The sequence below is a fragment of the Mustela putorius genome, unplaced genomic scaffold (genome assembly GCF_011764305.1).
Source record: "Mustela putorius furo isolate JIRA1106 unplaced genomic scaffold, ASM1176430v1.1 tig00001130_pilon_pilon_pilon, whole genome shotgun sequence".
Taxonomy (NCBI): Eukaryota; Metazoa; Chordata; class Mammalia; order Carnivora; family Mustelidae; genus Mustela; species Mustela putorius.
In genome coordinates, this window is record NW_025421584.1 from 684,212 (window position 1) to 708,776 (window position 24,565).

Below are 24,565 nucleotides of genomic sequence, written 5' to 3' on the forward strand. Positions count from 1 at the left end.
TAGAATTTTATTTCAGCTTGGCGTCCCTCATTTCAACTATTTGATTCTTAACTGCTTGGATTCATTCTCCTAAGGATGCCTCAGACTCATTCTTCTCCCAGTGTCGTCTTCTCCCCCAACCCTCTACCCCTTTGGTGGTTGTGGCTTTTCCAATAACCTCTCCGAATGACAAATGACATTTGACAAATACAAAATGACAAGCTTGTTGAAAATGACTATTTTCTCCTTTTCTGACTAGTTCATTTTTTAAACTTTAAGTTTATTCATACAATACTCTTACTTTACAATAGCTGCCAAACTAAAAATAATACAATAATTATACATTTGGATGAAAAAAATTTCAAGACAAGTAATTTGCCTTCCTTGACCTCATATTCCAAGGTTGAAATGACATCCGAAATCTTAATACTGTTTTCAGGAATCCTAACAAATAATTTGGGGGAGTTCTCCATCCCATGTAGATGTTGTTTTCTATTTGCGGTTTTTTGTTTTGTTTTGTTTTTTAAATACAGCTCCTTGAACAAAAAAGATGCGAATTGTGGCTTACTAGGAAGACAAAGGACCAGTGACTAAAATAATTTTTTTTTAAGTAAAATAACTTAAAAGCACTTGAAATTGCCTTATATATGGAATATCAGTATAAAAAATAAACCTAGCATGCGAAGAAGTTAGCTGCATAAGTTTGGGGAAAAACTTTGATTATTAATTTACTTTTAAATAATGGAGAAATAGAGGGAAAAAAATTTTAATTTATGTAAAAATAGGCAAAAACCAGAATAAGAATAATGGATAAAAATGCAATGGAATTAAAATTTTTAAACACCCCACATAAGAGGGAGTAGAGAGAAAATGAAAAAATAGAAAGAAAATGCTCTTAAGCATACAAAATTGCCAAATTATATCATGATACAGGAATAAGAAACTGAACAATTCCAAGAAATATTTAAGGTATCTCCAGAATATACAAATGTTACAAATCCAGAAAAAATTCTCGTGCTTAAGAGAAATGATTTTTAAATTTTACTTATCTATCTACCTACCTATTTATTTATTTAGCATGGGGAGGCAGAGGAAGAAAGTGAGAGAGAGAAGGAATCCTAAGCAGGCTCCATGACTCTGAGATTATGACCTGAGCCAAAGTCAAGAGTCAGATACTCAACTGACTGAGCCAGGCTCCCCAAGAAATAATTAGTTTTTAAACAACTTAATGTAATTGTTAAGTTGTAATTAACAATTTCTAGCCTCTTCTTAGCACCTGCATAGTCCCACAGGCTCTGTCTAACCATAGGGAAACTCGAAATTTTTATTCCCATGCCTTTCCTTCTATTCTTGCTAACCAAACGTACAGTACTTCTCCCCCCTAAATAACATCCTGGGGTAGTTTTTACTTCTATAAACTTTAAGAAGCTAACCGACAAAGGGTGATGATGTCCACGTTAGGGCTAATTACTTCCGTGGTTACATACACACTAGCTAACGCACGTGGTATGTTCAGGAACAAAGTATGATAACACCACTTCAGGGTATTCTGTATAATTCATTCAATTGCTTGTTAGATGGAAACTGATTTTCAGCAGGCACAGTTAAAACTTTTGAAACATCTCAGTGCAGTGTACCCTAATTTCTCTGACAAACATCTGGAAGATTTAATTCGATCAGGAGAGGCTTGGGACTTACACGTCGCTGATGAGGGTTTAAATGTTAGCTCACCAAACCAACACACCCAAAACCTTGCTGAGGAAACTACGACTGATCCAAGAAATGATTACTAAGGAATTACTGAACTCCTTTCGATTATCTAAGAGCCTGAATTTATCAAAACAAAAAATGCACTTTTTATTGAGGGATACACAGAAGCCACCAAGAATTAGTCACTTCAGGGTGATAGGCCCTGAGGTAGATCTTTCTATATCCAAACTACATACTGTTTGGCCTTACTAAGTAAGTCACCTTCATAATAAATACCAAGAGATATTTAGGCTACCAGTACAGAGCTTATAACCACAGATGAAAAGCATAAATTATTATCGACATTAAATACAAAAATGTCTTAAGTAGACAAAATGAGCCACAACACACTTAAAATCAACTGCTAGACAATAACATTTACTTTTCTTCTGAACGTAGTTTCATCAAAATATGGATGCACTCTGTACTCATAGTCTACTGCTGTGACAAATGTGCCATACAAAGGTAGTGACTTAAAACAACCCAAATAAATTATCTTATAGTTCGGGAGGTCAAAATGAGTCTGGGGCTAAAATCAAGGTGTCAGCAGGGCTGTGTTCCTTCTGGAGGATCTAGGAGAGAATCTGATCCTTGAGCTTTTTCCAGTTTCTAGAAACTTCTGGCATTCCTTGGCTCATGGCAACATCAACCTTTGCTTTAAATCATTACCTCTTGTGACTCTGCCTCCCTGCCTCCCCTTTCCACTTTGGTAAAAATCCTTGTGATGACAGAAGGCCCACCATCTAAACCAGGATACTTTTCCCATCTCAAGATTCTTATCAAATCATGACAAGTCCCTTTGATATTTAAAGTAATATTTCACAGGTTCTGAAGGCTAGGACATGACATCACTGGGCATCATTCTGCCCAACATAACCCCCTTGATGTAATCTGACATTGTATAAATTCTAGTGCTAAAATAAATGGGGATATTTACATTTTGAAATAATAGACATTTGATAAATTTTGTCTCTTTACTTTAAAATAAATCATCTCTCTAGAAGAGCCATAAGCAATTATTTTTGGTTGCACCTTTTAAACTTTAATCAGCTGTGACTGGCACATTATGCTTTCTTTTATAAATGTCAAAATCCCATCTTACAAATTATTGCTATTTATAACCAAGAAAATGCATGCCATTTTATTTGGTTTTTTCCCCATTTTTCTAAATAATGTTTTTTAGACATGTATACTCTGTTTTCAAGTTTAACAACACAGGAAAGTTGTGCTACAAAGAGAGGAATAAATGGTATGTCCCCATCAGGTTTGGTTTTATCATGATATCTACTCATATCTAAGCACAAAATGTAGACCACAACTCACCAGGGGTTCTCTATTTTTGACCAGACGAATGATTTTTACTGAGTCTTCTTCATCATCGATATCATCCGGCATTGGTGGTAATACAGGATCGTAATTCTTCTGAGCCACAGTATCATGTACAGAGAGCAAAGCCTAGCAAAGTCAACATTGGGGAAAAAATTAATCAAATATAAAATCCCAAGCACATTCAACTATAAAGAAAATCAAACGTATTATAATTTTGAACTTAACAATCATAACAGAAAACTATTTGAAAAGGAGGCTCTTACGGGGTGCCTGGGTGGCTCAGTGGGTTAAAGCCTCTGCCTTTGGCTCAGGTCATGATCCCAGGGTCATGGGATCAAGCCCCCAGTCTGACTCTCTGCTCAGCATCAGAAACTAATGATGTACTATATGTTGACTAACTGAACATAAGAAAAAATTTAAATTTAACAACAACAACAAAAAGAAATAAAAAGAAACCCAAGATTAGATACATATTATAGTGAAACTACAGAATGCCAAAGACAGAAGATCTTAAAAATACAAGGGAAAAAAAAAAAAAAAACCAACAACTGAGAGCTGACTGATTAGCAGCAATGGAAACCAGAAGCCAGTGAAATATCTTGAAAGTGCTTAGAAAAAAAATAACAGCCCAGAAGTATGTATTAGCAAAAATACCATTCAGGAATGAGGATGAGAGCCAAGATGAAGTTAATAGAGACCCCACTGGAAAAAAGACAGAAAACCTAAAAATGAAAAAATAAAAGATGCAGCAGTGGTTTTGGAAGATACTGGACATCAGAACAATGAAGGATAGTGTTCCTGAGAGACAGGAAACAAATGTGAGAGTCATGAGCCCAGAGCTTCCTGGCCATGTAGGGGAAGAAGGTACCCAGGCAGAACCCAGTGGCCTCCCTAAGGTGAGACAATACAGTGAGGGATGCTGGGAGGTCAAGGCACTAAAGTTCTCAGGGGAGAGTATGGAAGAGAAGATGGTGGGACAGGTACAGGGCTTTGGAGATACGTAGGAGGTCCCCTTTGAGTCTTCAGCCAAGGCATATGCATATTAAAAAAATTACCAGAAACAATTAATGCAGTGGTTATCAGCTGAGAACAATTTTACTCCCCTGTAGCCACTTGGCAATGTCTGGAAACAGTTCAGATTGTCACAGAGTGGAAGATGCTGCTGCCATTTGGTGCAGAGGCCAGGGATGGTTCTAAACCTCTGACAGCATACAAGGCAGTTCCCTGCCTTCCTGGCCCTGTCCGCCCAATAATTTCCAGCTCCATATTGCCAATAGTTACAAGGTTAAGAAACACTGCCTTACAGGTAACAATTCCCAAAGCTCACACAGAGCAGGAATAACTTGTGCTTCCTTCAGTCAGAGGAGAAAAGCTTGGCCTTCACAGGGCATTCAGAACAGTTAACAAAGGGATATTGCCTTAATAGTAGGAAATACTTAATCCAAGATTAAACAACGCTAAGATCTCATCTAACAAAGCTTAAAAGCAAGTCTCTGAAGGATCAAAGTATTTCCACATAATTATATAACAGAAAAACAACCCTCAAGAATATCATCTATAAAAATATGAAAATATCACTCAAAGTAAAACTCATAACTGAGAGTAAATCAATTACTGACAGAAGTTATGAGGCATGTGAAGACAGAAGAAAACTACTCATAATGAAGAACAATGTAACATCATAGAACTAAACCCTGAAAATTACACAGATGGAAGAATTATTTAAAACCAAATCCTGAAATTACAGATAGACTGCAGACAAGGAAATTAAAATAATTACTGTAACTGTATCCCCAATGCTTAAAAACACTAGAAATTAGATTTGCCATATATATGGAAGATACAAACTTCTAGTGATAAAAGATACAAACTTCTAGTGATAAAAGACATAATGTATGAAATTTTTTAAAAAGCACACTGAATGAAATTAACACCTAGAGTTAAAACAATTTATAAACTCTCCAAAATGAAAACACAAAGAGAAAATAGAGTAAGAAATTGTAAACAGAACATTATTGGGCTACGGGACAACTTATATACACCTACCTGGCATCTCCAAAGAAAGGAGAGGTGCTAAAAAATATATGAAGAAATATGGCAGAAAATATTCCAAATTTGATAACGGGGGGGAAAAAAGCCCCTAGGTCCAAGAAGTTCAACATATCCAAGTACAAAAAAACAAACAAACAAAAAAAACAAGAAGAAGTAACATCAAATTGCTTAAAACCTCTGGGAAAGAAAAAAATCTTAAAATCAGCCAAAGAAAAAATGATTAAAATCACAACACACATCAGAAACAATGTGAACTACAAGATAAAAGAGCAACATCTTTTAAATATGTAAAGAAAACTGACAACCTAAAATTCTATACCCAGCAAAAATATCTTTTAATAATGAAGGGATAGAGAAGACTTTATGAAGACCTACAAAAGTTGAAGGAATTTATCACCAGAGAGACTTGCACTACAAAAAATGGTATATGAAGTCTTTCAGACAGGAAGACAGGAATGATAGTGGATGGATATAGATCTATAAAGAGTTGAATGAAGGACATCAGAAATGCTCACTACCTGGATATCTATGATAAGCTACCTTGGACATAGTTAAGACTCTTAGAGATCGCCAACAAACATCTTTTAAAATAGAGTGATTATTATAGTTGATAGGCAATATTAACAACAGCAGCTATGTATTTTTCCTCCTTAGCTTTATATTGATCTCCATGTCTGGATCCTAAAATACATTTTTAAGATTCATAGATATTGAGTTTCTAATTCTTAATAGTTTTGCTTTACAAATATTGTTGGTTAGCAACACTTCTATTTTGGACAACTAAAAGTAACTTTGTATTCTATTTGCCTGTTTTAACTGTGATGAATTTGTTCTTCAATATACAGATTGTCTTTTTGAAAGACAACACACCTAAATAAGAAAATTGAATTTCCATATGCCATAACCACCCCAATCACAACTGATGGGTTTACCTGTTGCCTAGAAGACTATAAAGGAAATTGAACACTAGGCCTTGTAACTCATCAGGCACACAGCCTTTCATTGCTCTGGACCCCCTGGAGTCAATTCTATGTTCTAAGAATCTGTCAAGTCCACAGAATTAAGTGTCTAACTTATAAGAATGAGTAACACTGATTTATTCCTCCAGAAGGAAGCTTCACTTTTCCCTTTTGCATGCTTAAACAAAGTCTCATCCATTCTACATGCTCAGGCAATGAGTAATTTCTGGTAAATGCACGTTTTGCAAAGCTGATAAACTACGACAAATCTTTTTATTTTATTGCCTTTTAAAACCCCACCAAATTTTCCCTTTCTAAATTGTAATACCATGTTCTAGAGATGATGCCACTTCACTGTTTTATCAAAAAGCGAGCCTGTGAATGGTGATTCACAGAGGCTGATTTGCCTTTAATGGGGCCATGTGACGCTTAGGAGTGGTTCTTATTATTATCGACTCTCTTTGCTTCCTGTAGAAACAAAGTCTCAGTAGAGATCCACATCCTTTCATCAGCTCCCCAAAGGCCACCATCTCCATTGCTGCAGGAAGCTCCTACACCCTATCTCATCTACTGAGGCCTTCTGCTATTCACTACCCTACTTCCTTTTTCTCACCATCTGTTGTTTCTTTGATTCTTCATTACTTTTCCTGGACTTTAAGATTTAGACAATAAGACTAGATTTAATAAACATTATTGAGTAATAAGAGTAATTATTGTTTGCATATGGCAACTGACAAATACACAGATTTTTTTTAAATGTTTGTTTGCTTATTTATTTATTTGGGGTGGGGAGAGAGAGCACACCCACAAGTGAGTTCAGAGGGAGAGCGAAACAGAATCTCAAGCAAACTCTGCACTGAGTCCAGAGCCCAAAGCAGGGCTCCATCTAAAAACCCTGAGATCGTGAGCTAAGCCAAAACCAAGAGTCAGATGCCTAACTGAATGAGCAACCCAGGCATCCCTCCATTCAGAGATTTAATGACTGGATGTAAGCTTTAACTCTTATAGTGGTTACAAAATGACAAGCATTTCCTAGCTGTTGGAGACTTGAAGGTGGCAAGCTCTATAGGGAAAGTGTTGACATATATTCCTGGGGTGATCAATTAACAAAACTGAAAAAGAATATTAATTAAATAGGGCTTGTGAGGACACAGGGGAAAGGACCTTCTCACGCACACCTGTGGGCACTGTACACTGAGAGGACCTGTCCAGATTATGGCAAAGGGCAAGCTGGCAATCACTATCAAAATTTTAAATTACAGATATTTTAATTCAGCAACTTATTGACTCAATAAAATTCTGAAATATGTGAGATGTGAATTATAGTGCTATTTAAAAAACAAAAAAATAAAAGCAGAGTTATCTAACTTATCTCTTAGAGGTGGACAATTATGTTGCTTCAAAGACAAGTCCACAAAATATCACAGTGTTAAAAATCCACAAAATAAAACAAAACAAAAAGTAGTACATTCTATTTATAATGGAAAAAATGCAGGAGCCCCTGGGTGACTAAGCTGGCTAAACATCCGAATCTTGATCAGCTCAGGTCATGATCTCAGGATTGCGGGATTGAAGCCCGTGTCGGGCTACATGCTCAGTAGAGGGTCTGCTTGAGATTCTATCTCTCCCTCTCCCTCTGCCCTTACCCCCCCCCCCCAGATCTCTCTTAATCTTTTGTTTGTTTGTTCTTGGAGAGAGAGAGTGAGAGAGAGCATAAGCAGGGTGCAGGGAGAGGGAGAGACAGGAGCCCAATAAGAAACTGGAACCCAGGATCCAAACTGAAGATTAACATCATGCCATATATGTAAGGACCTTCTATTTTGACTGTGAAACATGGGTCATCTTCCCAAACAGAGCAATGAAAATAGGAACTTCTACTTTCTCCATAGTTTGACCTAAAAATACAATTATGCATTACCAAGAAAATTTATTTTATTTGGTTTATCAAATCACTTTGTAAAAAGTAAAATTAAAATCAAAGTAATAAATGATTACAACCTTATTAAAGACAAATGTAGATTGTTTATATAAATAAGTAATTCCTTCTAACCACATTCATGGATTTTTTTTTTTTTTACTTCCTGTGTGTGTGTGTGTGTGTGTGTGTCTGTCTGTCTGTCTTCCTGAGGTTGTGTGAATATTTCTTCTCTACCCCATGATTAGGGTTCAATTCCTTTACACTCAAATCATTAATTTATTTGGAATTCATTGTATATTACATATAATATGCATTCTACATAGGGTATATTATTTTTTCTCAATAATTAACCACGTGTGCCAATACCATGTATTGAAGCCACATCCAGTTCCACCCATTCCCCACTTCCATCCATCCCTCACATCCTTCACTAAGGCCATAACCATGTTTCACCTGAATTACTTCCACCGGCTTCCAGATGGCCTCCCACCCTACCACCACCCCTCCACTCCAAGAATCTGTGTACTAGAGCAACTGTGTCATTTGCCTACTTAAATCCTTTCAATGACTTTCCACTGCTCTTAGCTTCCCTATGGCCCTGCAATTGCACTCCTAGATATTTACCCCAAAGATACAGATGTAGTGAAAAGAAGGGCCACCTGTACCCCAATGTTCATAGCAGCAATGGCCACAGTTGCCAAACTGTGGAAAGAACCAAGATGCCCTTCAGTGGTTGAACGGATAAGGAAGATATGGTCCATATATACAATGGAGTATTATGCCTCCATCAGAAAGGATGAACACCCAACTTTTGTATCAACAGGGACGGGACCGGAGAAGATTATGAAATAAGTCAAGCAGAAAGAGTCAGTAAACATATGGTTTCGCTTATTTGTGGAGCATAAGGAATAACACGGAGGACATGGGGAGATGGAGAGGAGAAGGGAGTTGGGGGAAATCGGAGGAGAGAAACCATGAGAAACTGTGGACTCTGAGAAGCAAACTGAGGGTTTTGGAGGGGAGGGGAGAAGGGTGGGGGGTTGGGTGAGCCTGGTGGTGGGTATTAAGGAGGGCACATATTGCATGGAGCACAGGATGTGGTGCGTAAACAATGACTCTTGGAACACCGAAAAAAATTAAATAAAATTTTTAAAAAAAATTTCAAATTAAAGTTTTTCAAAAAGGAATTTGCAGATCTGTGGGATACACATATTGCCCTTCTCATAGTGGATATATATTTGGTTGTATGTATCTCTGTGTGTTTACAAAAAAAATCATTATTATTTTGGACGTACACCTCAGGTTCCTTTTCACTATCGTGAACTGAATATTTTAAAAGGAACAGCCATCTTTAACAAGTCAATAATTACTTCCCTTGTCCACTAAAAATTCAAAACCAGTATTCAAGCTAACACCCTGGAGTTACACTTTCCATATTTAAACTGTCAGTTCAACTTGTAATTCATGTGTACCTGTCATATTCTACTACACCTTGCTTCTGCTTTCAGAGAAAAAAAAAGAAAAGCAAACATTTTAGTTTACTAAATGACTTCTTAAAGTAACTGCCTAAAAAAAAAAAAAAAAAGGTGAAATTCAAGTTGATGGTAGTTAATATAATTGATTTCAAGGAAAGCAGTGCTAAATGTTAGGTTATTTAGGTCCCTAAAGGGAAGAAAGATTGCTGTTCCCAAGACTGGTAACTAGAAATTGTCATTGCCAACTGCGACGTCAGGCATCTACAATCTTACCCACTTCCCACACATCACTCCCTGAAAATACATCTTTCATAATGGCTTCTCACCCATTCTCTTATCCCATGGCTACATAAACATAAAAAGTTTTTTTTGTTTTGTTTTGTTTTAAAGATTTTATTTATTTATTTGACAGACAGAGATCACAAGTAGGCAGAGAGGCAGGCAGAGAGAGAGGAAGGGAAGCAGGCTCCCTGCTGAGCAGAGAGCCAGACACAGGGCTGGATCCCAAGACCCAGGACCCAGGATCACGACCTGAGCCGAAGGCAGAGGCTTTAACTCGCTGAGCCACCCAGGTGCCCCAAACAGAAAAAGTTTAAAAAGTATTTATCTAAAATATTTTCAGCATAACAAAGTTTCAGGCTTTAATTATAAGGTTATATCCAAGAGTGCTAAATAAAATAAAAAATCATACCCCCCTCTCGAGCCAAATACCAGCTTCCACCCAGAATAACCTCTATTAGCTACTCCACTCCAAACATTCTTTAAAAAGAATACCAAAATCATGTTGTTTTGTTAGAAACCTTCTTCAATTCCTAATACGCAAACCAAGGTGGTGCTCTCAAGGAGTTTAACAAGTTGCTCAGAGCTAAGCTCACCATTCTTTGGTTCACATCAACTTCTCATGTGTACTCTGAGATGAAATGAAGACATTTCAGAACTTTCTCTAGCTATGACTCTCTTACTCTAAGCTCTTTAATTTCAAGCAACTATTTTGCTCTAAGTTGACCCTTATTCTTTTAGAACTAAAATCCAACCAATCTCCTCTGTACCAGTGTAAGTCAGTTACTCTAAATTACTAATTATAGCTCATTTATTAATTGACAGCACTCACTTTACTTCTAAGGATTAGGAATTAAAGCTGGTTCATGTTTTCAGTTCATCTTTTATTTAATACTATCTTTTTTGACCATCAATTGAAGCCATTATAGCACAGTTGCAAAGGAGATTTTTCAAGGAAGGCAGAAATCAATTTTTGCATCTAGACAGAAATATTCATCTGAGAGCCTAGATATGTTTAATAGAAACTGTCATAAGATAATTGATCATTCTGGGGTGCCTGGGTGGCTCAGTCAGTTGAGCCTCCATCTCTTGGTTTCAGTTCGGGTCATAATCTCAGGGTTGTGAGATTGAGCACCAAGTTGGGCTCTGTACTCAACAGGGAGTCTGCTGGAGAGTCTCCCTCTTCCTCCACCCCTCCCCCCAACTTGCACGCTCTCAAATAAATAAATCTTTAAAAAAAAGAAAAAGATAAAAAAAAAGATAACTGATCATTTGAATTACATAATCCACATATAATTCATTCATGGAATAATACCTCACATGTAACTGTGAAACAGTATCAAGTCCAAAATGTACAGGTTATAGGATTTAGTGCATTAATGAATTTAGAATTAGTAGGAAATGTTTGAAATGACTTCTGCTGACCAAGCACCTTTAGAGGAAAGATAAATGATATGCCTGGAAGAAAAAATGGCAAGGAAGGGATGAAACAGGTGAAGGAGATGAAGAGATTTTTCAGTTATAAAATATGTAAGACACAGGAATGTAATATACCACAGAGGGGAAAAAAAAAGTCAGTAATACTGTAACAACTTTGTATGACAGCAGACAGTAACTAGACTAATGGCAGTGACCATTTTGCAATGCATATAAATATCAGACCACTATGCTGTACACCTGAAACTAATACAATGTTGTTACGTCAACTATTCTTCAATAAAAAAATGGCAAGGAGAGGGGTCCCTGGGGGGCTCAGTGGGTTAAGCCTCTGCCTTCACTCAGGTCAGGATCTCAGGGTCCTGGGATCGAGCCCCGCATCAGGCTGTCTGCTCAGCAGGGAGCCTGCTTCCCCCTTCTCTCTATGCCTGTCTCTCTGCCTATCTATGATCTCTGTCAAATAAATAAATATTTTTTTAAAAAATGGCAAGGAGAATTGAAATCTGCCCACCAGGATTTTACTAGCCTTTTACACTGGAAAACTGCTCTGCTCTGCAAAATGGTAGTCTATATTAAAACATGAATCAGTAGAGGGAGAGGAGATGGGGAGAGCAAAGAGGAAAGATGAAATGATCATATAGCAAAATAGATCCAGGTGTCAAATATATTGGAATACCACTCAACAATGAAATAAAATGAACCTAAACAAAATCACTAATAGCTTGTATTCTGTACTCTTATCCTCATTTAAAAAGAAATTGACCTTGACATGACATTACATTCAACAACTTAAACCCTGAGCTGCCCAACTAAAGTCATCTGTAGTTGGTCCCGTTATCATCAAAAACTCAACTTTTTTTCCTTAATGGAATTTAGGTTATTAAAATACTACACACTGTTTGAAAATACATTCACTTGAAAATTGATGCTCAAAATAAAATTCATCTGAAGTCTCAGAAAGTGGCCCTTCTGGAAGGTATTTCTTACACGTCCTCACCTTCACATTGGGTTTTGACAGTAGTTTCAACAGCTCTCTGATCTCACTGTTTAATGGCTTGTTCTGAAGCTCTTCGGCCAGCTGCAAGGGAGATCACATGGACAGAGAGAACATTTAGCAAGAGTCTTGTGTAGTTCCACGTGTAACAACTGAGAATCTATGTTGCCACTTTCCAGTGATTAAGGAGAAGTCGGCATGAAAGAAAACAGACGATCAATCACTGCTCCTCTTTTCAGGTCCCTGGTAGCCCAGATCCCAGACCGGGATCTTGGCTGAGTATAATTCAAAAAATCCTATCAGCCAGCTCACCTTCTCTGATTTATGGCAATGAGGGTAAATCCCAGCACTTCATCTGAAGGAAAGGTCTTTTGCATGCAAACAAAGGACTACTTGTGAAAAGGATTGGATCAGGCTTTGCCACGATTTTTTAAAAAGAGAGAAAGAAAGAAAAAGGAAAAAAAAATGAAAGAAAAAATAAGTTTCTGAATGAGGTGGTGAAATCCAAAGGGTTTCCAAAAACCCACAGTAGCTTGCTGTTTAGAGCTGGAGGAAAAAAGAAGCAGAATGCCTCTGATAGAGCAAATGCTCTGAAACTTTTATTATGTTTACCTACACAGACTAAAAAATCCGTTACTTATAAACCAGGTTCATCACAAAATGACTTACAATAGGTTGACAAGTACTCTGGGGACAGAAAGGCTGACTATATTCTACTGTAACGATCAAGCATTTTTGCTGGTTTTAGTAAAGAAAGGATTGGAACTTTGAACATGCCTCATGTTCCTAAGAAGAGGTCTTCCTATCAACACTCTATTCCATTTTAGGCTATAGTAAAGATCATATAATTTCCTTAGAAGAAAAACAAGACCAAATAGAAAAAGGAATTACAATTGTGAAGTATGCAGTACAGAATTCAAAATATATGCATATATTTTCATTTAAAAACCCTTCGTAAAACACTGCATGAAATTTCTATTTGCTCCTATGGTTTCTACCAAGCTAAAAATAATCGTTCTTGTCTCTGGAGAAGGACTTTTCTCTAAAAGAAGGACATCATAGAATTATACTCCAAAACAAAACCTGATAAAATGGATATATTCATTGGTTATAATTCAAAAAGTGATTTTACTTTTCCAAGGTAAAATTTTTGTTTTTCAAGGTAAAATAATCGTTATATAATTGTTAACTTAAAAAAAGTCACAAAAGGCTCTTTGCATTCTTTAGTCGCTTGGTAACAATATTTTTTTAATTTAAATATATTGCTCTGATGAAATTAGAACATGCTACATTTTACCCTCTTTATAGAACAGTCTCTAATTTTTTAAAAAAGCAATATTGTCATCATATAATTGGGCCTCAATCACACTGGAAAGTAACAAATATTTCCCCAAACCCTCAACAGTAAATGTTTTTAAAGTGATAAATTTTAAGACTTTCTCAAGGGCCAATCGCAGCTTACTAGAACTCTCTCTATACCTTCACTCCCCTTCACTTCAAAAATTCTGGTTACTTCATAAATTCCTCATAAAACACAAATTGAAACATCCCTATAACTTGTAATCTCTGAATAAAACTGGAAGGGAGACAGGGGACTGAACAAATAAACCACTTAGAGATAGATTCCATGTGCTGTATTATCTAAATTAAAATAAAAAACATATATTAAGAAAATCAACTCCCGAAGATGGTCAGTTTTTTTTTCTTTTTTTTTCAATTCTAGGGCCCCGATATTTTACTAAACTGCACAATGGCCTGTTTTATCATAATCACAGATAAGCTACAGGGGATCGTTAAAACCCACCTTCACACGAGACCCATTTCTCGTCTGGCTCAGTGTCCTTTATAGTTTATCCAGGTGTGTTTCCAATTCATCCGAGTTTGAACGTTCACAGTAAGAATCAGCAAGGTAGTTCCTCCCCCAGATTGAAAATAAAATTATAGCTACAGGAAATTAACTACTCCATCAATGCCAACTGCTGCTAAAATTTATTTTTTGGTTATGAAGGTAATTTGGAAAGGTCTAATATCCATAAATCATTACTGTGCTTTATAATCCATTTTAAAAACAATCCTTTCTTTTTATGTACTTCAGAAGGCCTCGTTCCTATACTGGTATCTGTAATTTTTTAGCACTGTCAGCAATAGACCTATCTCATTTGTCTTTATTTCTCCAAAGCATTCCTCTTGCCTGTGACTTTCTCAGAACACTCCTAGCTGACAGCTTCTCTCTCTCTTTCTCCCTGGAGAGTTGCAGGCTAAAATTTCTAGTACGGAGTTACCCAGGGAGAATGAGAGGGTTAGTTATCTCCAGGCAAAATTTTTAGCGCAGGAGAGTGAATGAAAATCAGCCTAGTATCCGCAGAAGCTCTGTGATGACAGGCCTTCTGGAAACATTTGCAGTTTCTCCTGGTTTTCGCTCCTAGGATCGCACGCATCGGTCTGCGCCAGGATGAGCTCTGCCCGGGCCAGGCCTGGGGGAGCTGGTCCTGGGGAGCTCAGGAAAGCACACTTACGTCATCGGCCAAGACCGCTGCGCCGTGGAGGATGGGCACGGGGTTCTGCTTCTCGTAGTAGTGGAGTTTTTCGTGAATCTGGAAGAAACGCAAATGAATATAAGTTCACCTGCTAGCCAACAGCAAGATATTTGAAGATTTTTATCGCCGCAAATAAAAACTGATTCCAAAGAAAAATTCTATGTTACTATAAACCTATAGAGGACAAATGTGCGTGTGTAATTCACGTACGAGCCAGTGTTTCTAAGGCGATGTCAAATGGGGGGGCAAGGGGAAATCGTTATCAAAGTGAACCCACAGAAGACGTAAACCTTTGTTTTTCCCCTGAATAATTGTTAGTTTTATAAAACCCGTCATTTCTAAAACATAGCGTTTCAATACTTTAAGTTAAAGGTTGTAGTTTATATTCCTGCTAAACACATAAATTATGATTAAAGCCAAGTGATAAGCCGGCACCCCATCCTGACAGGTTGGTACCTGACCACCATCAAGAACATGGGAGCTGGTGCGCTCTGGGAACGCCTTTCCTAGCACGCTGTTCTTTTTAGACTTTTTTTTTCCCTTTATTGTCAACCTTCCCCCACAAATTCAAACTTCTAAGAAACAAAGGGATTGCTTATAGAGACATAACTGTGTCGCTGAAATAATTTTCTGCACTGTAAAACAAGAATAAAATTATATTATCAAATAAAATGTGATCCTTCCTTTCCCATCATCCCCCTCAAAAACACAAAGGCAAGAATATATCATAATACATTATAAGACAAACAGAGTTCCTTAAAAAAAAAAACTAGTATTATCATTAAGAAATGCAAGATGCTTAAAAAAAAAAAAAAGAAATGCAAGATGCTTTGACAAATGTGAAACTGTTGGCTCTTAAGTTTTATCCATTTCAACTCTTACATAGCTGCCCTTAAAATGTTATACTAGAAAACTTTCTTGACCCTCTTATTTATAATTGAAAAAATTACCCCCACTATATATTGAAACAACTCAGAATTTCCAGTTTTTAACAGGTATCACATAATACACTCACAGGTATCAAGTAATGAACTCTTTAATTAAACTCAAAGCCTAACCAAACTCTCTTGTAAAAAGTCTGGAAGATAGATTTTATTTTGATTAGCCAGATGCTATTGCTAAGAGAGGATTCTATTACCTCTTTGGCAACCTGGCCCTCAATGCAAAGTATCAGGGAAAGAATTTTGACACTTATGATATTACCAGAATTATCAGGGCCACATTTTTACTTAAAATCTTGGAACCTTCCAACATTAATCACCACAGGGTAATAAACCAATCTTTAAAGAATACAAGCTTTAAAAGGAGCAAGATTTGATGTGAGAAACTATTAAAAGTATAATTTAAAACAAAACTATCCAACTTGAGAGCTAAATTAATTTTGCTTGAGACATTATCAAAAATTAGATCACCCCAACAAATACTATCATAGAATACTGAGCTTAGCCTCTCCTACCACTCTTTTAGCTTTCTGATTTCAACATCCGCTTCCCTGCAACAGGAAGCATGGAGGCTCATACTTATTAGGTACCTACCAAGGGTCTGTGTTCCCTACATACTAGTGACCGGAAAGAGAAAAAAAAATAGTGATCGGTACTATCAGTAATATAGTCTTCAGTGAGTTTTGTATTTTAATCCCTTGCCTGCCTCTCAGACTTCCATCTCAGCTGCCTTCTTCACTGACCTCATTCACTGCTGGTGAGCAGGACAGAGAGGAGGCTTGGCGGGTACATGGTAAGTAATGCTGGCTGTTCCCAATGGCTACACGATTAGGGGTGGTTCCTCTCCACACACCCCCTGCCCCTGTATTTTTTCTTTTTAGCATTTCTTAATTTGTCCAAACTAATTTATATTGAGGCCATACTGTAATTACAATTTAAAACTATATGCCCCAAATTAAGCGTCTTCTGAGCATCTTTTAAAACAATGAGCCCCTCTTTCCACCTCATCTTCTTTAGATCTTCATCCAAGAGATCTGAGAGCATAACCCTACCCTGCCCACCTGGGGACTTTGTATTATATCAAGAGTTTTTAGGGAACATAGGGTGGCTCAGTTAAGCATCTGCCTTGGGCTCAGGTCATGATCTCAGGGTCCTTGGGTCGAGTCCAATATTGGACTCCCTACTCAGGGGGGTAGTCAGCTTCTCTCTCTCACTCTCCCTGTGTACTTTCCTTCTCTCTCTCAAATAAATAAGATCTTTAAAAAAAAAAAAAAGTTTGGGGGCACCTGGGTGGCTCAGTGGGTTAAAGCCTCTGCTTTGGTTCAGGTCACGAACTCAAGATCCTGGGATCGAGCCCTGCATCGGGCTCTCTGCTCAGCACGGAGCCTGCTTCCTCCTCTCTCTCTCTGCCTATCTCTCTACCTACTTGTGATCTCTGTCAAATAAATAAATAAAATCTAAAATAAAATAAAATAAAGGGGTGCCTGGGTGGCTCAGTGGGTTAAAGCCTCTGCCTTCGGCTCAGGTCATGATCCCGGGGTCATGGGATCGAGCCCCGCATCGGGCTCTCTGCTCAGCGGGGAGCCTGCTTCCCCTCTCTCTCTCTGCCTGCCTCTCTGTCTACTTGTGATTTCTGTCTCAAATAAATAAATAAATAAATAAATAATCTTTAAAAAAAATAAATAAAATAAAATAAAAGTTTTAAATGTTCTAGAATTTCTAAATGCTAGTAACCCTGCGTTGATTCATGTTTTGCTTCAGGACATAAGTTTAAATATTAAGTTGGTAGGAAAGTAAAAATTACTCTAAGTAATTTTGAAATGTTGACAGTTTCCATAATCAGTGACTTTTACTGGCATTTATAATATCCAGGAAGAAAATTAAAAACAAAAATGATTTTTAAATTCTAACAGAACAGGTAACACATATAAACTTCACTCCAAGGTCGTCCAACAGAACTCTTTGTGATGTTGAAAACGTTCTGTACCTGTTTGTCCAAGATGGTCAGACACTAGCCACGTGTGTCTACCAAGCACGTGAACTGTGGCTAGCTTACTGAAGGAACTGTATTTTTAATTTTATTTTTTTATTACTTCAAATTTAAACACCCTCATGAAGCTTGTGGCTTTCATATTCAATAACATGGCAAAACTCTATGTTAAATGTTCTGTAACTTGCCTTTACTCACCAGAAAACTTTATTCTGATATAGCCTGGCCAATTTCCCTGAAGGTCACCTTTTCGAACCCATCGGACAAATACGCAACCAAAGACACAGCATCTAATTACTAAATATCATGTATTGCCAAACCTGCAAAATCTCATTTGACTAAACACTTCCCTTTGCAAAGTCAACTGTGTAATAAAAGAATACTTCATTTTTCTCCCCGGAACAAAAAGAGAAGAGCAAAATGCAAGGAGTTGCCAAAAGAAAGGAGACAGAAGTAAAGAAGACTGGAGAGACAGGAGACTGAAGAGACAATTTCATACGATAGCAAAATAGGCAATTATTCAGAAATAAGCTCCTAAAAAAAATGGCATGCTAAAATATTTAGAATACACTAGTAAGAAAAGAGAACATTTCAAAAGAGCCATTTACGCTCCACTAAACTATGTGTTCGTAAGGGTTTGTTTTCTAGAATTACACTCATATCAGGAAATAAAAATTTTATACGCTACTGGCACTAAGGACTAGGTATCTAGTCAACCATAAAGTCAGAAAAGAAATAATAGGCTTCTCTCTTCCTCTTTTCATCTTTGTTTTCCATTCATGTGCTACTTCTAATAATAAGAAATGCCAAAAGTTGTTTTCATGTGTTTTTTTAAGTTTTGTTTTAAAGTCCAGTTAACTGAAAATATAGTATTAGTTTGAGGTGTACAGTACAGTGATCCGGCACTTCCATACGTCACCCAGTGCTCGTCAAAGCAAACCCCCTCCTTAATGCCCATTACCTATGTCACCCATTCCCCCTCTCCCTCGGGTCACCATCAGATTGTTCTCTATAGTTAAGAGTCTGTTTCTTGGTTTGCCTCTTTCTCTTTTTTTCTTTCGTTCATTTGTTTTGTTTCTTAAATTCCACGTATGAGTAAGATCCTATGGTATTTGTCTTTCTCTGACTGACTTCTTTCACTTAGCATAGTGCTCTCTAGCTCTGTCCACGTCACTGCAAATGGCAAGATTTCATTCTATTTTTACGGCTGAGTAGTATGCCATAGTATATAAACACACCACCCCTTCCCATTCATTCTTTCCCATTCTAAAAATTTTGAAATGTTCTAATTATTAATGGTCCATTTTAAACACTTAAAAAATTTACAAAAAATAAAATATGATAAACTGCAACCCACACCAAAATTAAATAGGTATTAGCCTTGTATATTTGCTTCAAATATCTTATAAAATAATTTATTAGTGGTAAGGCTAAAGACCCACACTCTTTCCTCTCTGCCAAGAAAAAAAAAATAAGTTGGAACTGCCAAATAAGATTTCCATATGTGTTTTCATCTTTTTAAACATATATGTATTGATAAACAATATAAGCTATTTTTGAAAGTACATAAATGCACTGTTCCCCCAACACCTGGGCTTTTCATTCAATACCACATTGAGAAATCTAGCTCCATACATGTAGATATGGTTCATTCATTTTAACAGGTGAATAATATTCTGTCATACTAATTAACAGTATCTGACATATCATTTTTTTTTTTTAACTGAGAAACAGGTGTTTGTTTCTGCTCTTTGCTGCCGAATATCCTTCCACACCACTCCTCCCTATGTTGTGATAGATACCTAATGGTGTTCGAAGGTTTCCTGAGCTCCCAGACCTTGCCAACACTTGGTGTTATCAGACATCTTGCTAATCAGATGGAAAGAAAATGGAAGCGCCGTACAGTTTTCCTTCATATCTTCTCCAATCTCTGACCGATGTTTTCACAATGGTTCTAGAGACAGAGACCGTTGCTCCCAACCTCAGTTCTCCTTGTCCACAGTATCTGAACCATAGCTACAAAGCATCTGCCTAGTGAAGAGCTACATTTCCTCCCACTTCTACCCTCCTCCCCTCTCCCTGAGGCTCCGGTAACACAGGACAGGAGCTGTCAAACACGATGTGTAAGTTGTAAGTGCCACTTCCTGGTGGAGGCTTTTATGAAACTGGCATGCTTCCTTCATACTCTCCCCTCCACCAGCTGCATGCAGACCATGGCAAGGCCTTAAGAGACAGCAAAGCCACCAGATGGAAGGACCTGGGTCCCCAAAACACCTTATGGAGGAGAGCAGTGCATCAACCTGACATTCCCTCTAAACGATCACTGAGCAGGAAATCAACTTCTATTGTACTTATGCTGTGACAATTTTGGGGGACTAATTGTCAATTGTCCATCCTACCTTATAAAACACAGTAGCCCTGGGCAAAAAGAAGTTATTTTAACATGGCCAAATATATCCCGATTTTTCTATAAGACCGTGCATTTTGTTTCTTAAGAAAACATTCTGTATCCTAATAAAGAGATTCTGGTGTGACTTCTCTAAAATTTTATAGTTTCACTTGGTATACTTAAGTATTGACTCACACCTACAAGAGCTCTAACTTAATCTTTTTCCAGAAGGACAGCACCATTTGATCTTCTCCCACTGATATGTAATATTACTTATTTATCAAACTTCCACACACAAGTATCTATACCTGGGCTCTCTATTTTGTTCCTTGATTTATCTGAATCCAATATTGTTACTATATTTTTATCTACACTCTTGACATTTAGAGTAAGGAAGAACTTCTTAGCCCTTCATTTTTCCACAAGGCTTTTGGGATAAGCTCTTCAGCTATCTGTATTCCATGAATAACCAAGTTGGAACATCTTAACCACATTCTCTCTCTGCATTCTGGAAGTTTCCTGAAATCTATCTTCCAAATCACTTTGCTCTAGTAAACGGCACCTCTCTAAAGAGCTGTCCACAGAAGCTTTCTGAGTGTGTGTTTTTTTCAAATGACTATACATCTTACTTTTATAATTCAGTATGGCTCTTTTTACGAATCTGTTTTTTTCCTAGCACCCAGTGTTTTTTCAACTTAAAATTAACACCTTCTTTTAAGACTAGTATCATTTAAGCAACCTTATTTTACAGGCTCTAAGACTGTATTACACAGAGTGTTTGGCTTTTAATCTTGTCATCTGCAGAGCCTGAGGCTAGACTGTATTCTCAAATGTTCTGTATCCTAGAGCTGTGCATAAATCTTCAGTTGGGTGTTATATGAAGGAGTCCTAGGCTGACGGACTATCTTTTCAGAAATACTTTCCATTTGCTTCTGATGGATAAGTCTGCCATATCACCAGCCACTACACTAATTTCACAGTTTGGGATTCCTGGACCATGTGGATTCAAACTCCAACTGTAGGAGAGATCTTGGGAAAATGGTGAAGAGGCTCCCACACTCACCTCTCACAGACACATCAATGCTACAACTACATAAGATGCAACTCACCCTGAAAACCACCTAAAGACTGGCAAAACAGATCTTCCACAGCTCAACAGCTAAAGGGGAAGCCAGTCAGGAAGGGGAACAGACATGGTTGGGAAGCAAACCCTCAACCCCATGACCCACCAGCAGGAGGGATATTACAAGTATAAAGATCCTCTCTTTGAGAAAAGAGGGAATCAGACCCATATCAAGCACCCCTGCAGTGGGGGACCTGCACTGACAACACTGGGAATATGAGCCTCCAAACCCCCCCGTGACACTCGGTTTGAAAACTGGCACTGGTTAATTGTGGGAGCACTGAAAATCCGGACCTAACTCCAGGCGAGCCAGAGGGCTATGGGGAACCAAGACCCCACTCTTAAAGGCCCAGTGCACTATACTGCTTAGTCTGAGACCCAGCCCAGAGGCAGCAGTTTGAAAAGCACCTGGGTTATACATGAAGGAAATTTATTGACTAATTTTATGGCGTGTGCTGGAGGAGCAGGGACTTCTACGCGTTTTCTCCACAACAGCGGTGCTGGCGGAAGCCATTTCTCTTGCCTTCTTCCAGCCAGCAGGCCAGACGCTTGAGTGAGCCAGTTCTGACAGTCTCCATCTACCTCGCCAGCACAGCGTGCTCTGCCATGGTGTTCCCTGAGAACCCACCCCACCCCACCCCAACCTGCCCACTCTAGTAAGTGCCCCTCTAAAGCTGGTCTGGATTTGACATACAAGGTGGGCAGCCTCAGTGAGTACCAGCAACCCTCTGAAGCAACTCCTGTCCCAGAGAAATGGGGTCAGCCTTGCGTACCCATATGCCTAAAGCAACTGAGCCAGGACTCTCAGCCAGCTGTGCTGGAAGCTATCCCTGCCCACCAGCAGGACTACAGCAGCCACAGCCCAGTCCTTACAGGGGGCAGATGGGGCAGATGCTGCCCACATGAGGACACTCCACAAGTGCCTGGTACTGGTGACCAAAGGGAGCTGTGCTTCAGGACCTACATGATGCCTTCTGCATAAGGCCATTACCTTCAAGACCAGGACACATAGCTACCTACCTACGAGGTAGGTCTCAGACAAAATGAGGAGACAAAGGAACATGCTCCAAACAAGAAAAAGATAAAAGTTGAGAAAGAGAACTAAAAGAAACAGAGAAAATGCATCTACCTAATAAATGGTTCAAAGTAATGGTCATTAAGATACTCACCAGACTCGAGAGGGAGGTAGATGAGCTCAGTGAGAAGTTCAACAAAAGATAGAGAATGTTAAAAGAGCTGAGAAATACAATAACTGAAATGAGAAATACATTACAGGGAAGCAAGAGCAGATGGGAAAATGCAGAAACACAGATCAGTGATCTGGAAGACAGGGAAATAGAAAGCTCCCAAGCTGAAGGGTAAAAGTGAAAAAAGAGTTTTGAAAAATGAAGACAGGTTAAGGGTCCTCTGTGACAAACTCAAGCATAATATTTACATTCTAGGGGTCATAGGAGGAGAAGACAGAAGGGACAGAGAACTTTTTTGAAGAAATAATAGCTGAAAACATCCTTAAGCTAGGGAAAGAAACAAACATCCAGGTCCACGAAGCACAGAAGCCTCAAACAAGATAAACCAAGGGATGTTCAAAAACATCTAGTGATTAAAAGGCCAAAAATTAAAGATGAAAAGGTTCTTAAAAGCAGCAGGAGTAAAGCAAATAATTACATACAAGGGAAGTGCCATTAGGCCATCAGCTGATATTCAGTAGAAATTCTCCAAGCCAGAAGAGAGTTACAGAATATATTTAAAGTGCTAAAAAGAAAAAAACCTACAACCAAGAATACCCTACCCAGTAAGGTTATTAAAAATTGAAGAGATAGTTTCCCAAACAAAAGTTGAAGGAGCTCGTCACCACTAAACAAGTCTTACAGGAAATATTAAAAGGACTTCTGAAAATGGAAATGAAATGATCATAACTAGGAAATTATGAAAGGAGAAAATTTCACTGGGGAAGGCAAATATACTAAAAGCAGAAAATCACTTATAAAGCTATTATGAAGGTTAAAAGACAACAGTAGTGAGATCAATTGTATCTACAAATATTAGCTAACAGATAAATTAAAAATAAAAGACATAAAATAAATATATAAAAAATTAAAAGTGATCTATGACATCAAATATACAAAAGACGAAGTGGGGAGCCAGAATGTGTTCAAACTTAAATGATCATCAACTTAACATAGACTGCTCCATACATAGCATGTTCTAGTTGAAACTCAAGGTATCCACAAAGCAAAAACCTATTACAGATACACACAAAAAAATAAAAAGAATGGGATCCAAGTATAACAGTAGAGAAAGCCATCGGATCACACAGGTAGAGAGGGCAAGATAAGAAGGAGCAAAGAACTAAAAAAAAAAAAAAGAAAGAAAGAAAAAGAAAACCCAGAAAATAACAAAATGGCAATAAGTACATACCTATCAACAATTACTTGAGATATAAATGGTCTAAATGCCCCAATCAAAACACATATGGTGACTGGATTAAACACACACACACACACACACACACAGATACACACACACACACACCCATCTATGTCCTGCCTACAAAAGACTCATTTCAGACCTAAAGACACATATAGACTGAAAGTGAAGGGACAGAAAAAGATATTCTAAGCAAATGGAAGAAAAAAAGGCTGGGGTAGCAATACTTAGACAAAACAGACATTAAGACAAAGATGTAACAGGAGACAAAAGCACATGTAACAATAAAAGGATCAATCCAACAAGAGGATATAACAATTTAAATATTTATGTACCTAAGACAGAAGCACATAAATATGTAAAGCAAATACTGAGACATAAAAGGAGAAACCGACAGTAATACCATTATACTAGAGGACTTTAATACCCCAATTATATCAATGGATATATCACTCAGACAGAAAACCCATAAAGAAACAGTGGCTCTGAATGACACATTATACCACATGGATTTAACAGATATATACAGAACATTCCATCCAAAAGCAGTAAAATACACATTCTTTTCAGGAGCACATGGAACATTCTCCCAAACTGATCACATGTTAAGCCACGAAACAAGTCTCAAGAAGTTCAAGAAGACTGAAATCAAACCAAGTGTTTTTTCTGACCATAATGCTATGAAACTAGAAATCCACTACAAGAAAAAACTGGGGGGAAAAACCCCACAAACATGTGTAGGCTAAACAACCAATAGGTCAACAAAGAAACTAAGGAGGAAATAAAAAAAAAATACCTGGAGACAAATGAAAATGAAATGCAGTGGATCAAAATCTTCGGCAAAAGTAGTTCGAAGAAGGAGTTTATAGACTACCTCAAGAAATAAGAAAAAGCTCAAATAAACAACCTAATCTTACACCTAAAAGGGCTAGAAAAAGAAGAACAAACAAAGCCCAATGCCAGCAGAAGGAAGGAAATAATAAAGAT

General features: G+C 37.7%; 1 protein-coding gene across 4 annotated transcripts in view; it reads right to left on the reverse strand.

Moving 5' to 3' along the window:
* Positions 1-24,565, reverse strand: part of MPP7 (MAGUK p55 scaffold protein 7) — a 287,917-nt gene that overhangs the window by 98,220 nt on the left and 165,132 nt on the right. For all 4 annotated transcript variants that reach the window (XM_045087412.1, XM_004779351.3, XM_045087410.1 and 1 more), the window contains 3 exons: positions 14,688-14,765; positions 12,175-12,255; positions 3,052-3,183 (listed from right to left, as the gene is read on the reverse strand). In XM_045087412.1, the coding sequence (XP_044943347.1) occupies positions 3,052-3,183; positions 12,175-12,255; positions 14,688-14,765 (291 nt within the window). The remainder of the gene's footprint in view (positions 1-3,051; positions 3,184-12,174; positions 12,256-14,687; positions 14,766-24,565) is intronic.